The 19,947-nt window shown below is 37.7% G+C and overlaps 1 protein-coding gene across 5 annotated transcripts in view; it reads left to right on the top strand.

The window, feature by feature from the left end:
• The window catches only part of LOC126281268 (N-acetylgalactosaminyltransferase 6), a 217,584-nt gene that overhangs the window by 155,688 nt on the left and 41,949 nt on the right, over nt 1-19,947 (top strand). For all 5 annotated transcript variants that reach the window (XM_049980091.1, XM_049980088.1, XM_049980087.1 and 2 more), the window contains one exon: nt 9,030-9,173. In XM_049980091.1, coding sequence (XP_049836048.1) covers nt 9,030-9,173 — 144 coding nt within the window. The remainder of the gene's footprint in view (nt 1-9,029; nt 9,174-19,947) is intronic.

The following is a 19,947-nucleotide window of genomic DNA, read 5'->3' as shown; positions in this document are numbered from 1 at the left end:
CAGAGATGATAAGGGCAGATTGAGAAGTAAAGATAGGTTAGGGGGAAGAAATGAGAAGTTGGGATTCAAGGTTGTGTTGGAGAACAAGTTTCCAACTCTAGAGTTCAGGAAAACAAGTACTGGGTGTGATATTTCAAGTAGTCCGTGTCATATAGCAAGTGCTCTTCTGGTCCCTTAAGTCATGTTGCAGAGCCTGTCCAGCAGCCAGATCCAGATGCCTTCAAGGCAGATCATTCTTCATGCCTATTCATGTGCTGAGCAAGTTTAATGGTGGCTATGCCTTTTAAAAATGTTGTGCAGTGAATGTAAGTTAGTTGATAAACATAATGCATGGTTTTGTAAGTTGATCTGCCTTTTGTATTGTGGACTTTACCACCGTTGGGGCTTGAGTAAGTGTTAATGGGTGGGTACGTGAAGCAGGTTATACAGAGTGGATGGTTTCATTGATTGGGATAAAAATTTGGAAACTGTGTGAGGTTTGAAAAGAATATTACAGAGATAAGGAGAGTGATGTTAAATGGTGTGGGAAGGATATCAGGGTGAGAGGATCTAATTTCAGGCCTTGACTTGAGAAAGTCATAGCCTTAGTGGAGTGAAGTATTGAGGCATTCAAGGCTTGGGTAGTACTGTTTAGTGAGAGGTGAACTGTGTTTTTTGGAAATGGGAATAGAATTAGTCAGAGGGCGAGAGGCGCATACTGTGTGGGAGATAGTTGTTACAGGGAGCAGAGGAGTTCTTCTTCACTGTGAATACAGACCAAAAAGATGTCACAATAAACGTTTAACAAGCCAGGAGGTCCAGCTTCTGGTTTTGAGGAAAGCCTCTTACATGGTGCCCCTGAAGAGGTTGGCATTAGATGGGCCCATCCTGGTTCCCATAGCAGGCCCTATGATTTGTTTGTAGATCAGACCCTCAAAGAGAGGTAGTTATGAATAGTATTATGAAAAGGAAAGTAGTTACCCACCATGTACTGGAGATGCTAGATGCTAAGTCACAGATAGGTACAGCAAAAAGACTGTCATAAAAAGCTTTTGGCCACTGAGGCCTTCGTCAACAGTAGATGATGCACTCTCTCTCTCTCTCTCTCTCTCTCTCTCTCTCTCTCTCTCTCTCTCTCTCTCTCTCTTGCAAATGCAAGTCACACACACAACTGCAGTCTCAGGCAATGCAAACCACACTGCAAGCAGCAGTGCCAGTGCATGATGGGAGTGGCGACTGGGTGGAGATGAGGAGGAGGCTGGGGTGGGTAGGGGGACGGATAGTATGGTGGGAGTGGCAGACAGTCAAGTGCTGCAGGTTAGACAGAGAGCAGGGAAGAGGTGTGTGTGTGTGTGTGTGTGTGTGTGTGTGTGTGTGTGTGTGTGTGTGTGTGTGTGTGTGTGCGGGAAGTGGGGGGGATAGCAGAAAAGGAGTAAGTAAAATGTCTGGGTGTGATGGTGGAATGACGGTTGTGTAGTTCTGGAATGGGAACAGGGAAGGGGTTGGATGGGTGAGGACAATGACTAACGAAGGCATTCCAGCAGTGCAGCACAGCTGTCACTCCACCATCACACCCAGTCTTTCCCTCCACCTCTCCCTGGCTTCCGTCTAACCTGCAGTTTGCAGAAGAATGTAATGTTTCAGTTGGATCATGTCATGAAATTCTGACACAGCATCGTAGAATGCATAGTGTTCCCACCAAGTTCATCCAATGGATCATGAGTCAAGACCAAAAAGACCTTTGCCTTACAATCTGTGAAAAGCTTCTGGATCACACAAGTGAGAACAAAATGTTCCTTTAGAGAATCATAACTGTTGACGAGATGTGGGTCTGTGGTCATGATAATGAGACCAAGATTCTGTATTCACAATGGGTCATGAAAGGTTCTCCAAGACCAAAAGGTGCTTGTTAGGTCAGTTCAAATGTCAAAGCCACACTGATAGCTTTCTTTGACTTTCAATGTGTTGCAACCCGTGCGAGAAAATGTGAGAAGGAAATGGCCAGAAATGTCGTGAAACAATTCATGTCTCTTGCATCATGACAATGCCCCCACACGTTCATTGCTGTTTGTGCATGACTGTTGCGCAAAACACAAAATCACTTTGTTGCCTCATCCTCCGTACCCTCCAGACCTGGTCTCTGCAGACATTTTTTGTTTCCAAAGTTCCCAACCCCATTGAAAGGCTGAAGATTTGCAACAGTAGACGAGATAAAAGTACCTCATTTTATAATCTAATTCCCTCAGCATCACGATTTAATTTGCATACATTCCATTATCCTTGTTTTGCTTTTGTTGATTTTGATCCTATATCCTCCTTTCAAGATTATGACCATTCCTTTTAACTGCTCTTCCAAGTCCTATGCTGTCTCTGACAGAATTACAATGACACTGGCAAACCTCAAAGTTTTTATTTCCTCTCCCTGAACTTTAATTCCTATTCCAAATTTTTCTTTGGTTTCCTTTAATGCTTGTTCAGTGTACAGATTGAATAACATTAGGGATGGACTACAGCCCTGTCTCCCTCCCTTCTCAACCACTGCTTCCCTTTCATGCCTCTTGACTCTTAGAGCTACCAGCTGGTTTCTGTATAAGTTGTAAATAGCCTTTTGCTCCCTACATTTTACCGCTGCTACCTTCATAACTTCAATGAGAGTATTCCATCAGACATTGTCAAAAGGTTATTCTAACTGTACACATCCTATAAACATAGGTATGGCTTTCCTTAACCTATCTTGTAAGATAAGTCGTAGAGTCAGCATTACTTGATCAGAAACCAAATTGAGCTTCCTCAAGATCAACTTCTACCAGTTTTTTCATTCTGTTTTGAAGAATTGGTGTTAGTATTTTGCAACTATGGCTTATTAAACTCATAGTTCGGTAATATTCACATGTCAGCATCTGCTTTCTTTGCAATTGGGATTATTACATTCCTGAAATCTGAGGGTACTCTGATGGAACACCATTTACTCAGGGGCCTTGTTGCCAGCTAGTTCTTTCAGTGCTCTGTCAAATTCTTGTCGCAGTAGCATATATTCCATCTCATACTCATCTATTTTCTCTTTCCCTTCTGTAATGTTGCCTTTCTAGTTCATTTCCATTGTATAGATCCTTTATATACTCCTTCAGTTTCTCAGCTTTTCCTTCTTTGCTTAGTACTGATTTTGCATCCGAGCTCTTGATATTCACACAGCTACTTATTTTTTCTCTAAAGGTCTCTTTAATTTTACTACAGGTGGTATCTATCTTTACCGTAATAAAATATGCTTCTCAACCCTTATTTTTGTCTCCAACCATTCCTACATAGCAATTTTGCATGTCCTGTCACTTTTTTTGGGGATGTGTGTATTGCATTTTACCTGCTTGATTTTTGTATTTTCTTCTTTCATCAGTTAAATTCAAAGTTTCTTGTGATATCCAAGGATTTCTACTGGACCTTGCCCTTTTACGTATTTGATCCTCTACTGCCTTCACTATTTTGCCTCTCAAAGCTAGCAGTTATTCTTCTGTGGTATTATTTTCCCATATTTCAGTCAATTGTTGCCTAATACTTCCACTGAAATTCTCAGCAACTTTTCTTTCTTTCAATTTATCCAGGTCTCATTTAATTTCTTACCTTTCTGAAATTTCTTCAGTGTCAATCAACAGTTCATAACAAATAAATTGTGGTCAAGTCTACATCTGCCCTTGGAAATGTCTTAAAATTTAAAATCTGGTTCTGAAATCTCTGTCTTACCATTACATAATCAATCTCAAGCCTTCTGGTGTCTCCAGGTGTCTTCCTTGTGTATAACCTTCTTTCATGATTTGTAAACAACGTGTTAGCAATGATTAAGTTATGGTCCGTGTAGAATTCTACCAAGCAGCTTCATCTGCCATTCCTTTCCCCCAGTCCATATATACTTATTATTTTTCATTGTGTCCCTTTTCCTACTATGGAAGCCATTCCTCCATAACAATTAAATTTTTGCCTTGCAAAACTATCTGAATAATTTCTTTTATCTCATCATACATTTCTTCAGCCTCTTCATCTCTGGAGCTAGTTGGCATATAAGCTTGTACCTCTATCATGCGTGCTGGCTTAATGTCAATCTTGGGTACAATTATGTGTTCACTGTGCTGTTCATTGTAGCTTATTCACATTCCTATTTTCTTATTCATTATTAAACCTTATCTGCATTATCCTTATTTGATTTTGTATGTATAAACTTGTATTAAATTGACCAGAAGTTTTGTTCCTCTTTCCATTGAGCTTCACAAATTCCCACTATAACTTCAATCTGTTCATTTCCCTTTTTAAATTTACTAACCTACCTGCCCAATTGAGGGATACAACATTCTGCTGTCTGGCCTGCAGAATGCTAGTGTTCTTTCTCTTCGTGACGACATCCTCCTGAGTAATCCACACCTGGAGATCAAATGTAATATTTTACCCAATGTTATGAAAAGGATATATTGCTACTCAACATATAAACAAACAGCAGGCTGTCTATCCACGTGAATGGCCACTGACAAATGGTGACCAAGAGGCATTTGGATCACCCAATTGCTGAAAGTGCTGCCCAACACAACATGCTTCACTTCAGTGAGTGCTTTACATCCTCCACCATCTGAATCCTTCCTACCAACACCAGCTTTTCTGAATTGGGCAGATAGGAACTCTCCCTACAATATAATCTATGTTCTCATAAACCTCCTGGCCTGAACCTTTGCTAGCCCCTGCCCTTCATCCACCCATCGGTTTCCCTGTTCATAATCCAGCTCTGCAGTCTTTTGTTTTACCAACACACCCATCCCATCTGGTAAGTCTCCTCTGAAGTGGGGTTCTGGAAAACTTTTCTGAACGCTACCCCTTCTCCTCAACCTCACCAGTTCTTTTCCGTTACCCTTCATTCCTATCCCTTCAACCCTTCCACCAGAAGAAGGAGCCACTGGCTCCAAAAGCTAGCAAACTGTAATACCTTTTATATATGTGTTCTGCTGCTGCTGATTGTCAGGTAGATTTTTTTTTTAATCTATCTAACTGTGTATATAATCTATACTTTTCAGCATGTTGTCATCATTCCATACAGGATTTTCTATTGTTTGATCATTACTTCTGCTACTGACAGGGATCAGAGGCAGTTGACTGTTTGGACTGATATGTTATGAAATTGTGCATCTTATTTGGCTTTGGAAATCTTCATGACTTTTGTGTTGGCTCAAGACGCTACAATTGTTCATTCTTGTCATTTGTATTGCTGGACTTGATTCCCCATTGCAGCTAGCACTCATTGAGTTACTAAATGAACTGATAGTCAGATGTAGGTTCAATTTGTTCCAGTTCAGCCATTTTTATTTATTCTGCTCTGTGTGGTATGACTAATTAACTTGGTTCCTACAACTTGGTTTGTTCTGTATATTGTTTAGAAGCACCCTCATCAAAATTAATGTTTCTCATTTTTATTATTCTCTAGCGACTAGGCTCAAAAACTCTGTATGCTTTCGAATCTTCATAGTATTGTATCAAGACACAAGCAATACTCCTTTTTCTCATTTTCATCAGTAGACTCTCAGAATGTGAACATAGACCTTGCTTCCAAATATTTTGAGGTATCGAAGATCTGGCTTCTTGTTTACCCAACCTTATCTGGAGTCTTATTTTATAGTGCTTTAAATGGAGATCTGTTAATGAAGTAGACTGCAGCGGCAAATTTGCTTTGAAGAGCAGCCATCTTGCATTTTCTGCTATTGTATGATTCAGCCATTCTGTTTCATTTTAGCATATATGGCACTATAGTCTGACATTGGATCCCTTATTGCCTGAAGAAGTTCATCAGATTATTTCATGAACACTCTACCATTACATGTGCACACAGTGCAGATCCGTTTTCCAATTTGCATTTCAGACAGGTTTTCAAAGTTTGGGATCAGCAGTGGCATTTGATTTTTATACCATAGAGTAAATATAAATAATGTCCTAGAATAGTAGTCAGTTGAAATAATGAAATATTTCGCTGCTACAAGTGACCTACTTCGTACCTTCCCTTACAAACCTAAATGTACTGACTCGAGAATTTCCATAACTGTTGAGATAAATTGCGAAAAAGGAAGTCTTCTTTGTTTGCTCTCTATGCAAATTGAACATGGAGTAGTCACTGCTGCCTCATATGAAATGACACTAGTCAGACCTTTGCATAGTGCCTGCACAGCTTCAGAGTGTAGATGTGCTAGTGTTTTGTGCCCCAAGTTTACACTATTTGATAACAGTTCAGATTTTGCTTCAAAATTTTGTTCATATGGTTGCTATAGTCACTAGATTCCATTTGCATCCCCATTGTTGGATGTGTTGTAAATACGAAAGTCTTGGAAAGTCTGGTCTGTCAGGTAAAATAGAATGATCTTTTTCTGCTATTTTACTAACATATAGTAGATATGTGCTTACATAAGATATATAAAGAATATCGTCCACTTTAATTCTACCACGCTCATTGAATGTGATAACATCTATATAAGAAAATCCTATTCCTTTTGCAAGTAAGTTGTCTGTATTTGCTATTACAAATTGTAAGCATGTCAGTGTTTGAACATTATTTTTGTTGGGTGGATATTTGAAAATGTGGACTGATGCCCCTAAGTCTGTATAAACTTCTGTCCATGTATCTGCCGTTGAGTTTGAGAAGAATGTCTGGTAGCTTGCTGTCTTGGCTGAAGTTTTTCCATCAGTTTTGCTCTTGCTGTGCCTTTTTTTTTTTTTTTTTTTTTTTTTTTTGCCAGGTTGTGTTACCTCAGTGGCAGCAGGTTGGATGTTTTTTTAATGTAGCATCAACTTTCTTTTTCTTGTAGACTAGCAGTGCATGGTTCGTTACATGTGTCAGCATTTATTTCGTTCAGTAATTTATTTTTTATGGAGTCTGCCATAATTGGCAAGTTTGAATCTTCTAAACTCAATCACAGATTTATATTTATCTTGTAACCTTGCAAGTAAAATACACTGAATCCATTCTTCTTCAGCTTCAAAGCCTAAGCCATTTGATTCTTGTAATGTGGTCCTTATCTTCTGTTAACAAACATTTTTCATGTCTCATTGTTACCAGTGTCTTTAGCAACCCTGTTCATTGGAAGAGGTCAGAATCTTTGTAGATTGCTTTAACTTGCCCCATGGTTCTTTAGCTGTAGAGGTATCTTGCAAATGAACATATTTCAATTGATGGATGGAGTGTATAATTTTGGCTCTTGGTCTGCACACTTTAGTTAGATCTGTTATTTTGCCACTGATGCAGTTCTGCAACTGTTAGTGTTCTATATACATTCACATATCAAACTGCCATATAATACAGTTTTCTCTGCCCATTAGTTTCTCAATTGGAGGCAGGGAATTAGTATTTAGAGAAACCAGTATGTCACACCTAACTGTTATGCACTGCTTCCAATTTTTGCTAGTATGTGATCTCACACTTTTTAGAATATTGTGCCAAAGTGTCATAACCCATAACCTGTTAGCAGAGTAATTTACAGGCAGTATCTGATTTGGACAGACATATTTATGGCAAACACATTAACAAGGCAAAAACTGAAACATGAAATCTTGTGCAATCTATTACATGGAATAAAGATGTAGAGCATCCACATTTACACTGTAGAAACACAAAAGATACATGTAATAAGCAAGGCATAGTTTACATTTTGAATGATCAGCCATCTTGTTTAACAGAGTTTTCTGGAAATTTCTGTAGTACAAATTTGAACATTTTATTAAAAGATTATATTAAATTAACAAATTTCTGTCTTCCTGGATGTGAAGTTGAAAATTGACTGGACTGAAATATGTATACAGGAAGTTTTAATCATTCTCATTTCAAACTTGCATGTGAAATGAGATGGTTGCCATTTTTGTGTCATTAAATTATTTTAGTGCCATGTAGCAGCAGTTAATATGTGTGACAGTAAGAATAGTAATCACAAATGTAGGTCAACATAATAACAATACAGTGTATCAAATACTCTGGTAATGTCAGGTATTGCATAGCTCAATTGAAAAGTATATCATTTACTCCTATACGAATCCAATATGACGTCAAGATGTAAGTGTCTTGAATTTGGAATATGGTTGCTCATCACATTTCAGTAACAAAAACTTTTGTTCAGGTAATTTTAACAGTGACTTTAAAGACTAAATTCCTGTGCTCCATCATTAAATTAAGTTGAAAATAAATGTGTCATTTATAAAGAAAGTGTTGATCATGACTGTGAAGCAACTTTTAAATCACAGTTAGCCTCACAATGGCAGCACAATGTACTTGTTCATGTGTTCTTCACAACCAGCAGTGGTAGTTTACTTTTCTTTCATTTATATCATTAGTTCAAGTGAGAAGTTGCTACAGAAGCAACAGTCCACATTAGCTTTGAGATTCAGTTCTACTACACAATCATCACACATCTTGTAAAATAATTGTTCATTTGGCTTGTATCTGGTTCACGTAGTGTCTCTCTCTTCAGTCTATCATGTATGAAAGAAACTTAAGGATACATCATACATGAGATTACATAGATATACAAACTCTCAAAATTCAGTATCAAAAAGTTTTCATAAGTGTAACACATTTTGAACTTACATTCTCTTATAGTAATTTTAATTATCTACTCATAAAACTTCCCAACATGTGTAATGATTGTATTGTAAAATATTATGTCAGTGGCATTAGCAAAGAAAATATTTATAATGAACAATTGTTTGAAAGCAGTTTAATAGAGATAATCATCATTTTTGTTATTGGCAACGCTATATGAACAAGGCAGAACTTTACTCCTTCATTCTCCATTGCTCCTTGCGATCATTCCTGTGATGGTCCCCTCCCCATGACTCTTCTTTGATGGTTGTTGGAACCACCTCTCTCCACTCGCTGGACCTTCAGCAGAAAAAGCTAAGGAAAATCTACAGACACAAGTGCATTCAAGCGAGCAATTGTAATCCTTATAGTAATCTGTAGTTTCTCTGTGAAATATTCATATTTGAAATATGTGCCATACCAGATAAGATGGAGAAAGTTGAGAGTAACTTACATTTTCCAGAACTTCACATTGACGTGGCACAAGGATATTCGCCCCACTGGACGGACTGTGTGTTGGGATGTATCTAGTACTGAGAGTAAGGCCCCTGTAACCCTCTACGGTTGCCATGGTTTACAGGGGAACCAGTTGTGGAGGTATGATCCGGTAAGTAAATTGTAAGTAAGTTGATTCAGACAACAGTAACAGCAACCAGTAACAGTAACAGCTTGCACAGTTCCCAGTTTCTTATCACTGTGTGATTAACTATTTCTGTCTCCTCTTCTTTGAATATGCTCCTCCACTCTCATCTAACTTACTCTTTGTTCATTCTCTTATTTTATTACATGAGATTTTTATTATCAGAATAACTTGTTTGTTTTCCCTTCACATTACGGTTTTTTAGAAATTAAAATATGTCACCTGATTTTCTGGTTCTTGTTGTTGTTTTTCCCAAATCCTTCATTTCACTACCCTATTTCTATTATTATTTATTTAATCCCCGCATAAATTTCATTCACATACCTGTATTTTGATCATACTACTTCTCTATATCTTAGCAAGTTGGCCCACTGATAACAACTTTGAACTTGAAACTTCCTGGCAGATTAAAACTGTGTGCCCGATCGAGACTCGAACTCGGGACCTTTGCCTTTCGCAGGCAAGTGCTCTATCAACTGAGCTACCGAAGCACGACTAATGCCTGGTACTCACAGCTTTACTTATGCCAGTATCTCGTCTCCTACCTTCCAAACTGGAAACTTTGAACTTGTATTTGCAGAATTAGATTCAGATCTCCATCTGGATTTCAATATTTATATACGTAACAACCACAAGGGTTTCATGGGATGAGAACGTTTCCTCAATACCTGCACTTTATTGAATTCAGCAATACAGATGTAAAAGTTTTTATTACATAGTAAGCTCTCATCCCCATAATTTTTAAGAGATCTAACCGTGATCCTAATAGTTGACTATTAGACTATAGGGTGAAAGACTTATGTTAGCCACTGTTGCACAAAACACTAAACTACTGCCTATCTGAACCTGGTGTAACTGTAATTATTTTCTACAAAATTAATCATAAAAGATGGTAAGGTTCCTCTGCAATAAAAAAAATGACATCCTTTAACTTAATTTATTCATTTTCAAACAATGGAAAAAAAAACAACTAACTATTTCTCGCTCATTCATTTTGATTAAACTAACAAATTCCTAAAATCATTCATTCTGAAGATGCCACAGATGATTCAACATTCCAATTCAACTAAATGCTCTTCGCAGTATGCTATTAACCACTTTTATCTTATAAGAGGATCCTCCATACTGTAAATCACAGATTTTGATGCGCTTCAAATATGTTGTAGAGGCACATACCGAGTACCTGGCTATCCAGTTTTTTAGCGACGGGCTGTGGTTTTTGAGAAAATTGATTTTGAAGTTCATTGCGCGCTGTGTATACCTGTAACACTACATATATTCCGAGCAAGTCATAGTAGTGCAGCAGTAATGGTTCACGGCCACCACACTGAAGATACCGTGATCGAATCCCGCTCGTGTACTTTTTTGTTTTTTATCAAAATCGACCGAATTTTTCAATTTTTTATTTGAAAGAATGTCAACAAACAGTGTAAGGTGTGCTAAATTATAAAGATATATTCAGTTATTAATTTTTTCAAATATTCATTCCATTTGTGGTTCGCATTTGGAGTTCTAAATGCTCATATAACAGTCACTTCTTGTATTACCTGAAATCAATCTCCGCCCATTATCACCCCCTCTCCTGTGAATACCGTTAGCTGTAACGGGAATCCCAGCTCCTAGTTGCAGCTAATGAGGATGCAAGTTGCATTCCTTTACGTTCGCACATAACTACAGCGTCGGTTGCTCACAGTGCGGTGTGTTAGAAAAATTCTGTGAAATGGAAGAACCAAGTGCTTCTGCAGTAGTGCAGCCAGAAGAAGATCCACAAGTAGAGGAGTTGAGCGAAGAATCAAAAGGCGAAATGACAAATGCCATTAAATATTCTGAAAATCTACTCTGAGATTTGAATCTTGTAATGAATACAACACCTAGTGTGATCTCCACCAATTCCATTGCAATTGGCGATTAGATATGTATCACAATACAGGATGTCTTGGCTGAAAGACAGATCATTATTGATGATGAATTGATAGATTTCAACAAAGAAGATGAATTGGGAGAATATGATGCAGTAAGTTGTACTTTTTTATGAATGTTTTCTCTTTTGGATGAAATAAATAAATAAATAAAACCCTTCACTTTGCATGTATGGGGATTGTGGAAGATGGTGATTATGCTCCCAAAGAGTTCTCGCCAGAACCAATAGATTATTTGCATCTGTCCTACAAGGAAAAAGCAGTCGCTCTTGCAGCAGCTCATCCTAAATGGAGCTTGAAAAGTCTGCACTCTCACAGAGTTTCTCGATTGAAACATAAATTGATACTATATCGAGGGAAAAAGGATGTAAAACTAAGTGGAACTCATCTCGATAAATGGAGAACCGTTGATTGTGAGACTTCAGAAAGGTTCATTGGAGCGAGGCAGAATTTGGAACAGGTAAATCATATTGACATGAAATATATGTTGAGTATATCATAAAAAAGAGAATGGCTTGTGAAAATAATATTTTTTTTTCTGAAATCTGGTGATAATGAGACTTTACAGCAGTGGGCGATGAACGCTGCTATTCCCTTTTTATCAGAAAGCCTCAATTTCATGGGGCCCTGTCCATGCTTGGGTTGAGCAACTCAAAAAAAGAAAGAAAGAAAGATTCGGCAAAGAAAAATTACAAAGTTTGTCAGCTTAAAGAATTTGCGCCGATAGATGAAGTTTCAGCAGCATACAAATGAGAACTTATGGGGAATTTCGACCTTGACTTTGCAATCAACACTGATCAAACTGGCTGCCAGTATCAGGCAACGTGTAATAGAACACTTTCGGAAAAAGGAACTAAAGCCGTTCTCGTCCGAAAAAAAGATTTAAACAAGACTACTCATTCTTATACAGCCCAGTATACCATAACAGCCCCAGAAAAGGTGACACCATATGTTTTTTTTATGTATGCAAGAACCGTCCGGAAAATTTGGTCCTAATGTTCAAAAACGCATAGACGAATTAACTGGAAAATACAGAAATGTTGCCATCTCCTGCATGAAATCTGGGAAGGTCATGAAACTGAAGTATGAAGAATTTTTGCGTTCTGTAATTCTTCCCTACGTGGGACAGAATTTTTTTTTGTACGTAATTGATTCGTGGGGAGAGCAAACCGATTCAACTTTATACGATCACCTATTCACTGATGAAAGGACAGCGAGGACATGCACCCTAAAAGTAGTCCACCAAAGTGCACTCCTTATTGCCAGCCCTGCTATGTTTATTTTTACCGACAGGTGAAAATCTTCACGAAATTATTCAGAATGCTCCAAACTTGATGAAAGACAATAGAGAGATCGCTTCTAGGGAAGATTTGATAAAATTACATTCGTTAATCCTACATCAATTCAGCGCACCTAATTTTGAAAGTATGACTAGATAAGCATGGTCGCATCGAAATTAGCAGATGAAAGAGAAATCTTTTTGAATGCAAAAGAATTGTGTTTCCCTGTATCGCTCATGAAGAAACCGTGTGCTGCAAGATGGTTGCTTTTATAAAATGTGCGTTGTGCCTCGAAAATTTGTGCTTCGGTTGTTTCTATGATAAGTATCACCCACAATATTGTTCTGGCACATCAAGCAATGTGAACGATGAAAAATAAGATTTTGTAATATTGTAAGCAACACAAAATTAATAACTGAATGTATCTTTATAATTTCACACACATTATACTGTTTGTTGATATTCTTTGAAATAAGACTGAAAAATTCAATCAATTTCGGAAAAAAAGAGTACAAGACCAGGGTTCGAACACGGTACCCCCAGTGCTGTAGCCGTCAACCTGTACCGCTGCACTACGCTGACTTGCTCAGGATATATATAATGTTACCAGGTATACAAAGCATGCAATGAACTTCAATATCGATTTTTCTCAAAAACCAAGGCCCATCTCTAAAAAACCGAATAGCCAGGTACTCGGGTTAAGTGCCTCTACAACATATTTGAACTGCATCAAAATCTGTGATTTACAGTACGGAGGGTCACCTTGTTAATTACAATGTCCACATGCAGGCACATGTACTTATTCATGCAAGAAAAAGCACAATAGAGGCAGTGGTAATGTGCGTGTTAGTTTTGCTTGCATGAATGTGTGTGTGTTTTTTCTATATATGAGAAGGCCTTTTGACCAAAAGCTCACATTAATAGCAGTTTTTTTGCCTGTCTGCTAAATAACATCTCCTCTGTTTGTTGAGAACAAATCTGTCCTTTCCATAATATTATTGTAAATCTATTGTAAAAAGTTTTGATTTTTATGTAAATCATGGAGATAAAAGAATAAATCCTAAGACAAAACTCGCATTATCATAGAAGAAAGAATGGTTAAGATTCTCCTGACCAGATCTGGAAGCAAGCAATATTATGTGAGAGACGTAGTAGGTGGCATGAGTACATCGTTAAGAGTGGTTTTTACTAAACAATTGATTGTTATATAACCTTTCTTTACTGCCACATGAATGTCCTGTGATCTCCATCTCTTCCAAGAAAATCATCTTCTTCCTTTTGTGGGTGGTATGCAGCACACTCATGTTGGAGGCTGATAGCCACTTGAATTCAGGTGTTCAGTAGAGGCTGAGTGATGCTTAACTTGCGCTCTCTCTTTCAGTAGGTGCTCATTAAATGTATTTGTAAACATTTTTCTGGTTCACCCTGTGTATAATGCATTGCAGTCATTTCACTCAATTCTATATACACCAGAGCCTGCGTATTTGTCTTTGCGTGGTTGTTTGTTAAGGTTATAACTGTTTTGAACTTTGTTAATTGATGAAAAAAATAGCTTGTGTGCCCTGCTTCTTAAATAGCTTAGCTAGGCTATATGCGTGTGCCCTGCTTCTTAAATAGCTTAGCTAGGCTATATGCCAAGTTTCCTACAAATTGGATCTTCATAAATTTTGTATTGGATCTTCATAAATTTTGTATTGGAGGCTGACAAGCCTAGTGAGATTTTAGATTCATTTGATGATGACTTTTGTTTGTACAAAGCATCAGCTGTTGCTGGGTTGTTGTTATGGGTAACTGCAATATGTTTTAGGTTTGCTAACTGTTGCTCTACAGATGACTGGCTTAATATAAGTTCACTGACCAGATGTGTACACCATACTCAGCCTGCTTTAATAATCATAAGGTGCTTAACTGGTCTAGTTTTTTATCTATTTTAAATTTCCATTTCTACCACCACCCACCATTAATCTTGATGAATTTTACTTTTCTACTTTTACTCCCTGTTTAGGTCCTTCATGTATTTGATAAGACATTTGATGAGCGGATGTTGTATCCACACACTTTTTATTCTTATTTAATGCACTTCAGCAGCAGTTGATGGATGGATAATATCTCATTACATTTTTACACGAGTTCATGCATATATTGATGACCCTTGTATGCATGACAGCACAGCTTAGAGTCCTGCCTTATTCTATTTATGGCTGTTATATTAATTTTTGTACCATTGCCTCCAGATAACCTGATGATGACGTACAAATACAAAACAAGTAATTGTTATTAGTAAAAACAATTTTGGCACTGAGCATGTTTTCATTTAAAACATTACACCTACTCTTTAACTTAGGAACATCAGCCAGATCTGATTCTGGAGGTGCAATGTTCTGCTTATATACATCTAATTTGCATGAATTTGCCTTGTTCTCATTTGTATCTTGTGTTTCTTTTATAATTACAGCTTTTGGCTCAGCAAATGCTGCTGTTGAGGCAGCATTGACATATCTGCTTTTTTGTTGTTGTACCCATCCATTTACTGCATGCACATCGCCTCTGCTTCAGATAAAATTGCAAAGTCACTCAGTGGCTCAGCATTAGAAGTGTTTGATACTTCTGAAACCATATCTTTTGATACTTCTGGATCGTCATCTTTTTATTTTCTCCTTCCTCCTCTGAGTTGGTCATAATTCCTTCATACCCGTAACATTTTCTTTAACTGACTAGACTGTAGAACCATCCATAGCATTACAATTTACATAAATCACTGTACTGTCACTTATTTCAATACTATTCGCTAACAGCTTTGCATCGTTATGCATATAATTGACTAATTCTTGAACTTTATTCTTCTGCTCATATTTCACTTCTGCATTATGTCTTATCGTCTTTATCATTCTTAATGACACAGTTTTCCCGTGAGTACTAGTTCTAGGTCAGGGCCAAGCCAAAACTGATCTATATTTACCTGTTTCCTGTTTCCTTCTGTATTGTTTTCATGTCAGGGTCTGTGCATTTCTTTCTTTCCTTTCAGTGTGAAATGTTTCGTCTTCTCATTTCTAAAGTTTCTGCCTTGCCATTTCCAGTTCTTGTGGCTGTCTTCATATGTTGCTTCACCATCAGTTGCCTTGTTTCCAATTCGAGTGGGCGAAAACATTCTCAGATGCTGTTATTGTGACCATTTCTGCTGTTGCCCTGACCAAGGAAATTTCCCCATGTGCAGCTGCCTCTGCCATCTTGCCATCCAACATTCAACACTTTGGCACTGTCCCTTTATCTCTCCATTCGTGATTTTAGTTGTTTGTTCCCCCATTATCCCTATTACCATCAGGGCCTTCTTGTTGCATTCTTTTGTCTAGACATTATAAGATCATTTTTGCTTGCTCCTACGGACCGAGGTGGCACAGTAGTAGCACACTGGACTGACTTTCAGAGGATGATAGCTCAAACCTGTGTTCATCCATCTCTCCCACTGACATGTCTAAAAATATTTTTAATTCTAGTAACTTTTTTATCTTGTCAGCTACATCTACATATACAAAGATACTCCACAAGCCACTGCACGGTGGGTGGTGGAGGGTAACCTGTACCACTGCTTGTCATTTGCTTTCCTGTTCCACCCTCAAATAGAACGAGGGAAAAATGACTGTCTATATGCCTCTTGCCTCTATGTGGGCCCTAATTTTTCGTATCTTATCTTCGTGGTCCTCATGCGCACTGTATGTTGGCAATAGTAGAATTGTTCAACAGTCAGCATCAGGTACTGTTCTCTAAATTTTCTCAATAGTGTTTCTTGAATAGAATGTCACCTTCCGTTCAGGGATTCCTATTTGAGCTCCCAAAGCATATCCATAACACTTACATGTTGTTTGAACATACAGGTAACAAATCTAGCAGCCTGTCTCTGAACTGCTGTGATGTCTTCTTTGTATTCAACCTGCTACGGATCCCAAACACTCAGTACTCAAGAATAGATCACACCAGTGTCCTATATGCGGTCTCCTTTACAAGTGAATCACTCTTTCCTAAAATTCTCCCAATAAACCAGAGGCTATCATTCCCCTTCCCTATCACAATTCTCACATGCTCGTTCCATGTCATATCGCTTTGCAGCATTATGTCCAGATATTTGAATGAGTTGACTGTGTCAAGCAGACACTAGTATTACTGTATCCAAACATTAAAGGTTTGATATTGCTACTCATCTGCATTAACTTTCATTTTTCCTCATTTAAGGCTAGCTGCCATTCATCACACCAACTGGAAATTTTGTCTAAGTTGTCTTGTATCTTCCTACAGTCACTCAGCTTTGACACCTTACTGTACACCACAGCATAATTAGCCCATCCTGTTATTTATGTATATAGAGAACAACATCGGTCCTGTCACATTCCTGACAACATCCTTGTCTCTGATGAACACTTGTCGTTGAGGACAACATATCGGGTTTTATTATTTAGAAGTGTTTGAACCACTCGCATGTCTGTGAACGTATTGCATATGCTCGTACCTTCGCTAATAGCCTGCAATGGTGCCCCGTGTCAACTGCTTTCTGGAAATCTAGAAATATATAATCTGCCAGTTGCCCTTCATTTATAGTTCTCAGTATGTTATGTGAGAAAGGGCAAACTGAGCTCTGCACAAGTGATCGTTTCTAAAATTATGCTCATTCATGCATATAAGGGTCTCAGTCTCAAGAAAGTTTAATGTATTTGAACTGACAATATGTTCAAGGATTCTACAGCAAACAGAAGTTAGGAATATTGGTCTGTTATTTTCTGTTCTTTTACTTTTCTTATACACTGGAGTCACCTGCGCTTTTTTCCAATCGCTAGGGTGGGAGATTCATGATAATACAAGGTAGGTGAGGGACCAATGCCGTAGTGTACTCTTTGTGAAATCTAACGGAGATACCATCTAAACATGGTGATACATTTGCTTTCAAATCCTTCAGTTGTTTCTGTACACCACATATGCTTATTACTATGTTGTCCATACAGGAATCTGTCCGATGGTCAAATGAAGGCATGTTTGTACAATTCTCCTTTGTGAACAATTTCATGAATGTGAAATTTAAAACTTCAGCTTTCATTTGGCTGTCTTAGAGTGCCACACCAGACTGGTTAAAAAGATACTGAATGGAAGCTTTAGACCCATTCAGTAATTTTACATGCAATCAGAATTTTCTTGGGTTCTCTGCCAGATTTTTTGTTAAGGTGTGATGGTGGTAGTTGTATTATGCTTTACACATAGATCTTTTCACAGATGCACGAATCTGTAGTAACCTTTGCTTGTCTTCATGTATGCGTTCCCTTTTGAACAGAGGGTGCAACAGCCTCTACTTTCTCAGATCTGCTAAATTTCCTTATTAAACCATGCTGGGTCTTTTCCATCCTTTATCCACTTACCAGCAACACATTCTCTTACTTCAGTTCATTCTTGACTTCTTCCATGTCCTGTGACCATTATTTCTCTACGTAGGCCTTTTCAGACTCATCATATTCAAAGTCTTAACAAGAAGAGGTCCCCAGTGGGTGGCCAAAGTTTTAATGTGGTGTAGGTTAAGGTCCCAGGTATCACACCCTTCAGCCATTCACGCTGGTGGGTCCTGTTTGTGAGTAATTGCCGGAAAAAAAAAAAAATCTGGAATTTTTGTGCGATATTCTAGAGCCTAAATTTGGTTACGGGACACATAGCAGCATTCTGGTGTAATGGGTAAAGAATGTCCCTGATGTATGGATGATTGTCGGTTTGAATCTTTTAGGACACTTTAATTTTTTTATTTTCAGATCTGTGTCAGGATGATTACGACCATCATTTTTATTCAATTAATTGGTTTTTTAAGAGATTTCAAATTCTTTGTTATGATATTTTAATGATTGTAGTAACTATTTCATTTACTCTTATTTTATCTTCCACTTATTATTTCTTTAATTTGGAATCTTTGAGCATGTGATTTTACTTACAGTTTAGTGTATTAACTTTTATTTATTTTATTCTGTTTTGTCATTTTGTATTCTTATCCATTTTATTGTATCCATTATGTCTATTCCTAATGTTGTTAGAATTTAGTTTTATTTGTTGTCCATTTTGTTTTGCTTAAATTTTCATCTTCATAATTTTGTCCATAGTACAGCAAAAGTGTGTTTTAAAGGAATGTTGTTGTTGTTATTGTGGTCTTCGGTCCAGAAACTGGTTTGATGCAACTCTCCATGCTACTCTATGCTGTGCCATCTTCTTTATCTCTGAGTAACTACTGCAACCTACATCCTTCTGAATCTGCTTAGTGTATTCATCTCTTGGTCTCCCTGTATGATGTTTACCCTCCATGCTTCCCTCCAATACTAAATTGGTGATCTGTTGATACCTCAAAATGTTTCCTACCAACCAATCCCTTCTTTTAGTCAAGTTGTGCCACAAATTCCTCTTCTCCTGAATTCTATTCAGTACCTCCTCATTAGGTACGTGATCTACCCATATAATTAATCTTCAGCAGTTTTCTGTAGCACCACATTTCAAAAGCTTCTATTCTCTTGTTTAAGCTGTTTATTGTCCATGTTTCACTTCCATGCATGGCTACACTTAATACTAATAATTTCCGAAAAAACTTTGTGACACTTGAATCTATACTTGATGTTAAAAAATTTCTCCTTCAGATACGCCAGTCTACATTTTATATATGCTCGACTTAGATGGTCCTTAGTTATTTTGCTCCCCAAGTAGCAAAACTCTACTACTTTAAGTGTCCCATTTTCTAATCTAATTCCCTCAGCATCACCTGATTTAATTTGACTACATTCCATTGTTCTCTTTTGCTTTTATTGATGTTAATCGTATACCCTTCTTTTAAGACACTGTCCATTCCATTCAACTGCCCTTCCAGATCCTTAGTGGTTTCTGACAGCATTATAATGTCATTGGTAAACCTCAAAGGTTTTATTTCTTCTCCATGGATTTTAATTCCTGCTCCAAATTTTTCTTTTGCTTCCTTTATTGCTTGCTCTGAACATAATCCTTTTCATGCCCCTTGACTCTTATAACTACCATCTGGTTTCTGTACAAATTGTAAATAGATTTTCAGTCCCTTTGTTTTACCCCTGACTCCTGCAAAATTTGAAAGAGAGTATTCTAGTCAACATTGTCAAAAGATTTTTCTAAGTCTGCAAGTGCTAGAAACATGGGTTTACCTTTCCGTAATCTATTTTCTAAGGTAAGTCATAGGGTCAGTACTGCCTCATTTGTCCCAACATTTTTACAGAATCCAAACTGATCTTCCCTGAGGCAGGCTTCTACTAGTTTTCACATTCGTCTGTAAAGAATTCTAGGTAGTATTAAACTGATAGTTGGGATTGGAATTAGTTTATTCTCCTTTTAGTGTGATGGTATTTCACATGTCTCATGTCTTGCTGACCAGATGGTACAGTTTTGTCATGGCTGGCTCTCCCAAGGCTATCAGTAGTTCTAATGGAATGTTGTCTGCTCCCGGGGCCTTGTTTCGATTTAGGTCTTTCAGTGCTTTGTCAAATTCTTCGTGCAGTATCATATCTCCCA

This window comes from Schistocerca gregaria, chromosome 7 (assembly GCF_023897955.1).
Source record: "Schistocerca gregaria isolate iqSchGreg1 chromosome 7, iqSchGreg1.2, whole genome shotgun sequence".
NCBI classification, from domain to species: Eukaryota; Metazoa; Arthropoda; class Insecta; order Orthoptera; family Acrididae; genus Schistocerca; species Schistocerca gregaria.
This window is presented reverse-complemented; position numbering and strand designations above follow the sequence as displayed.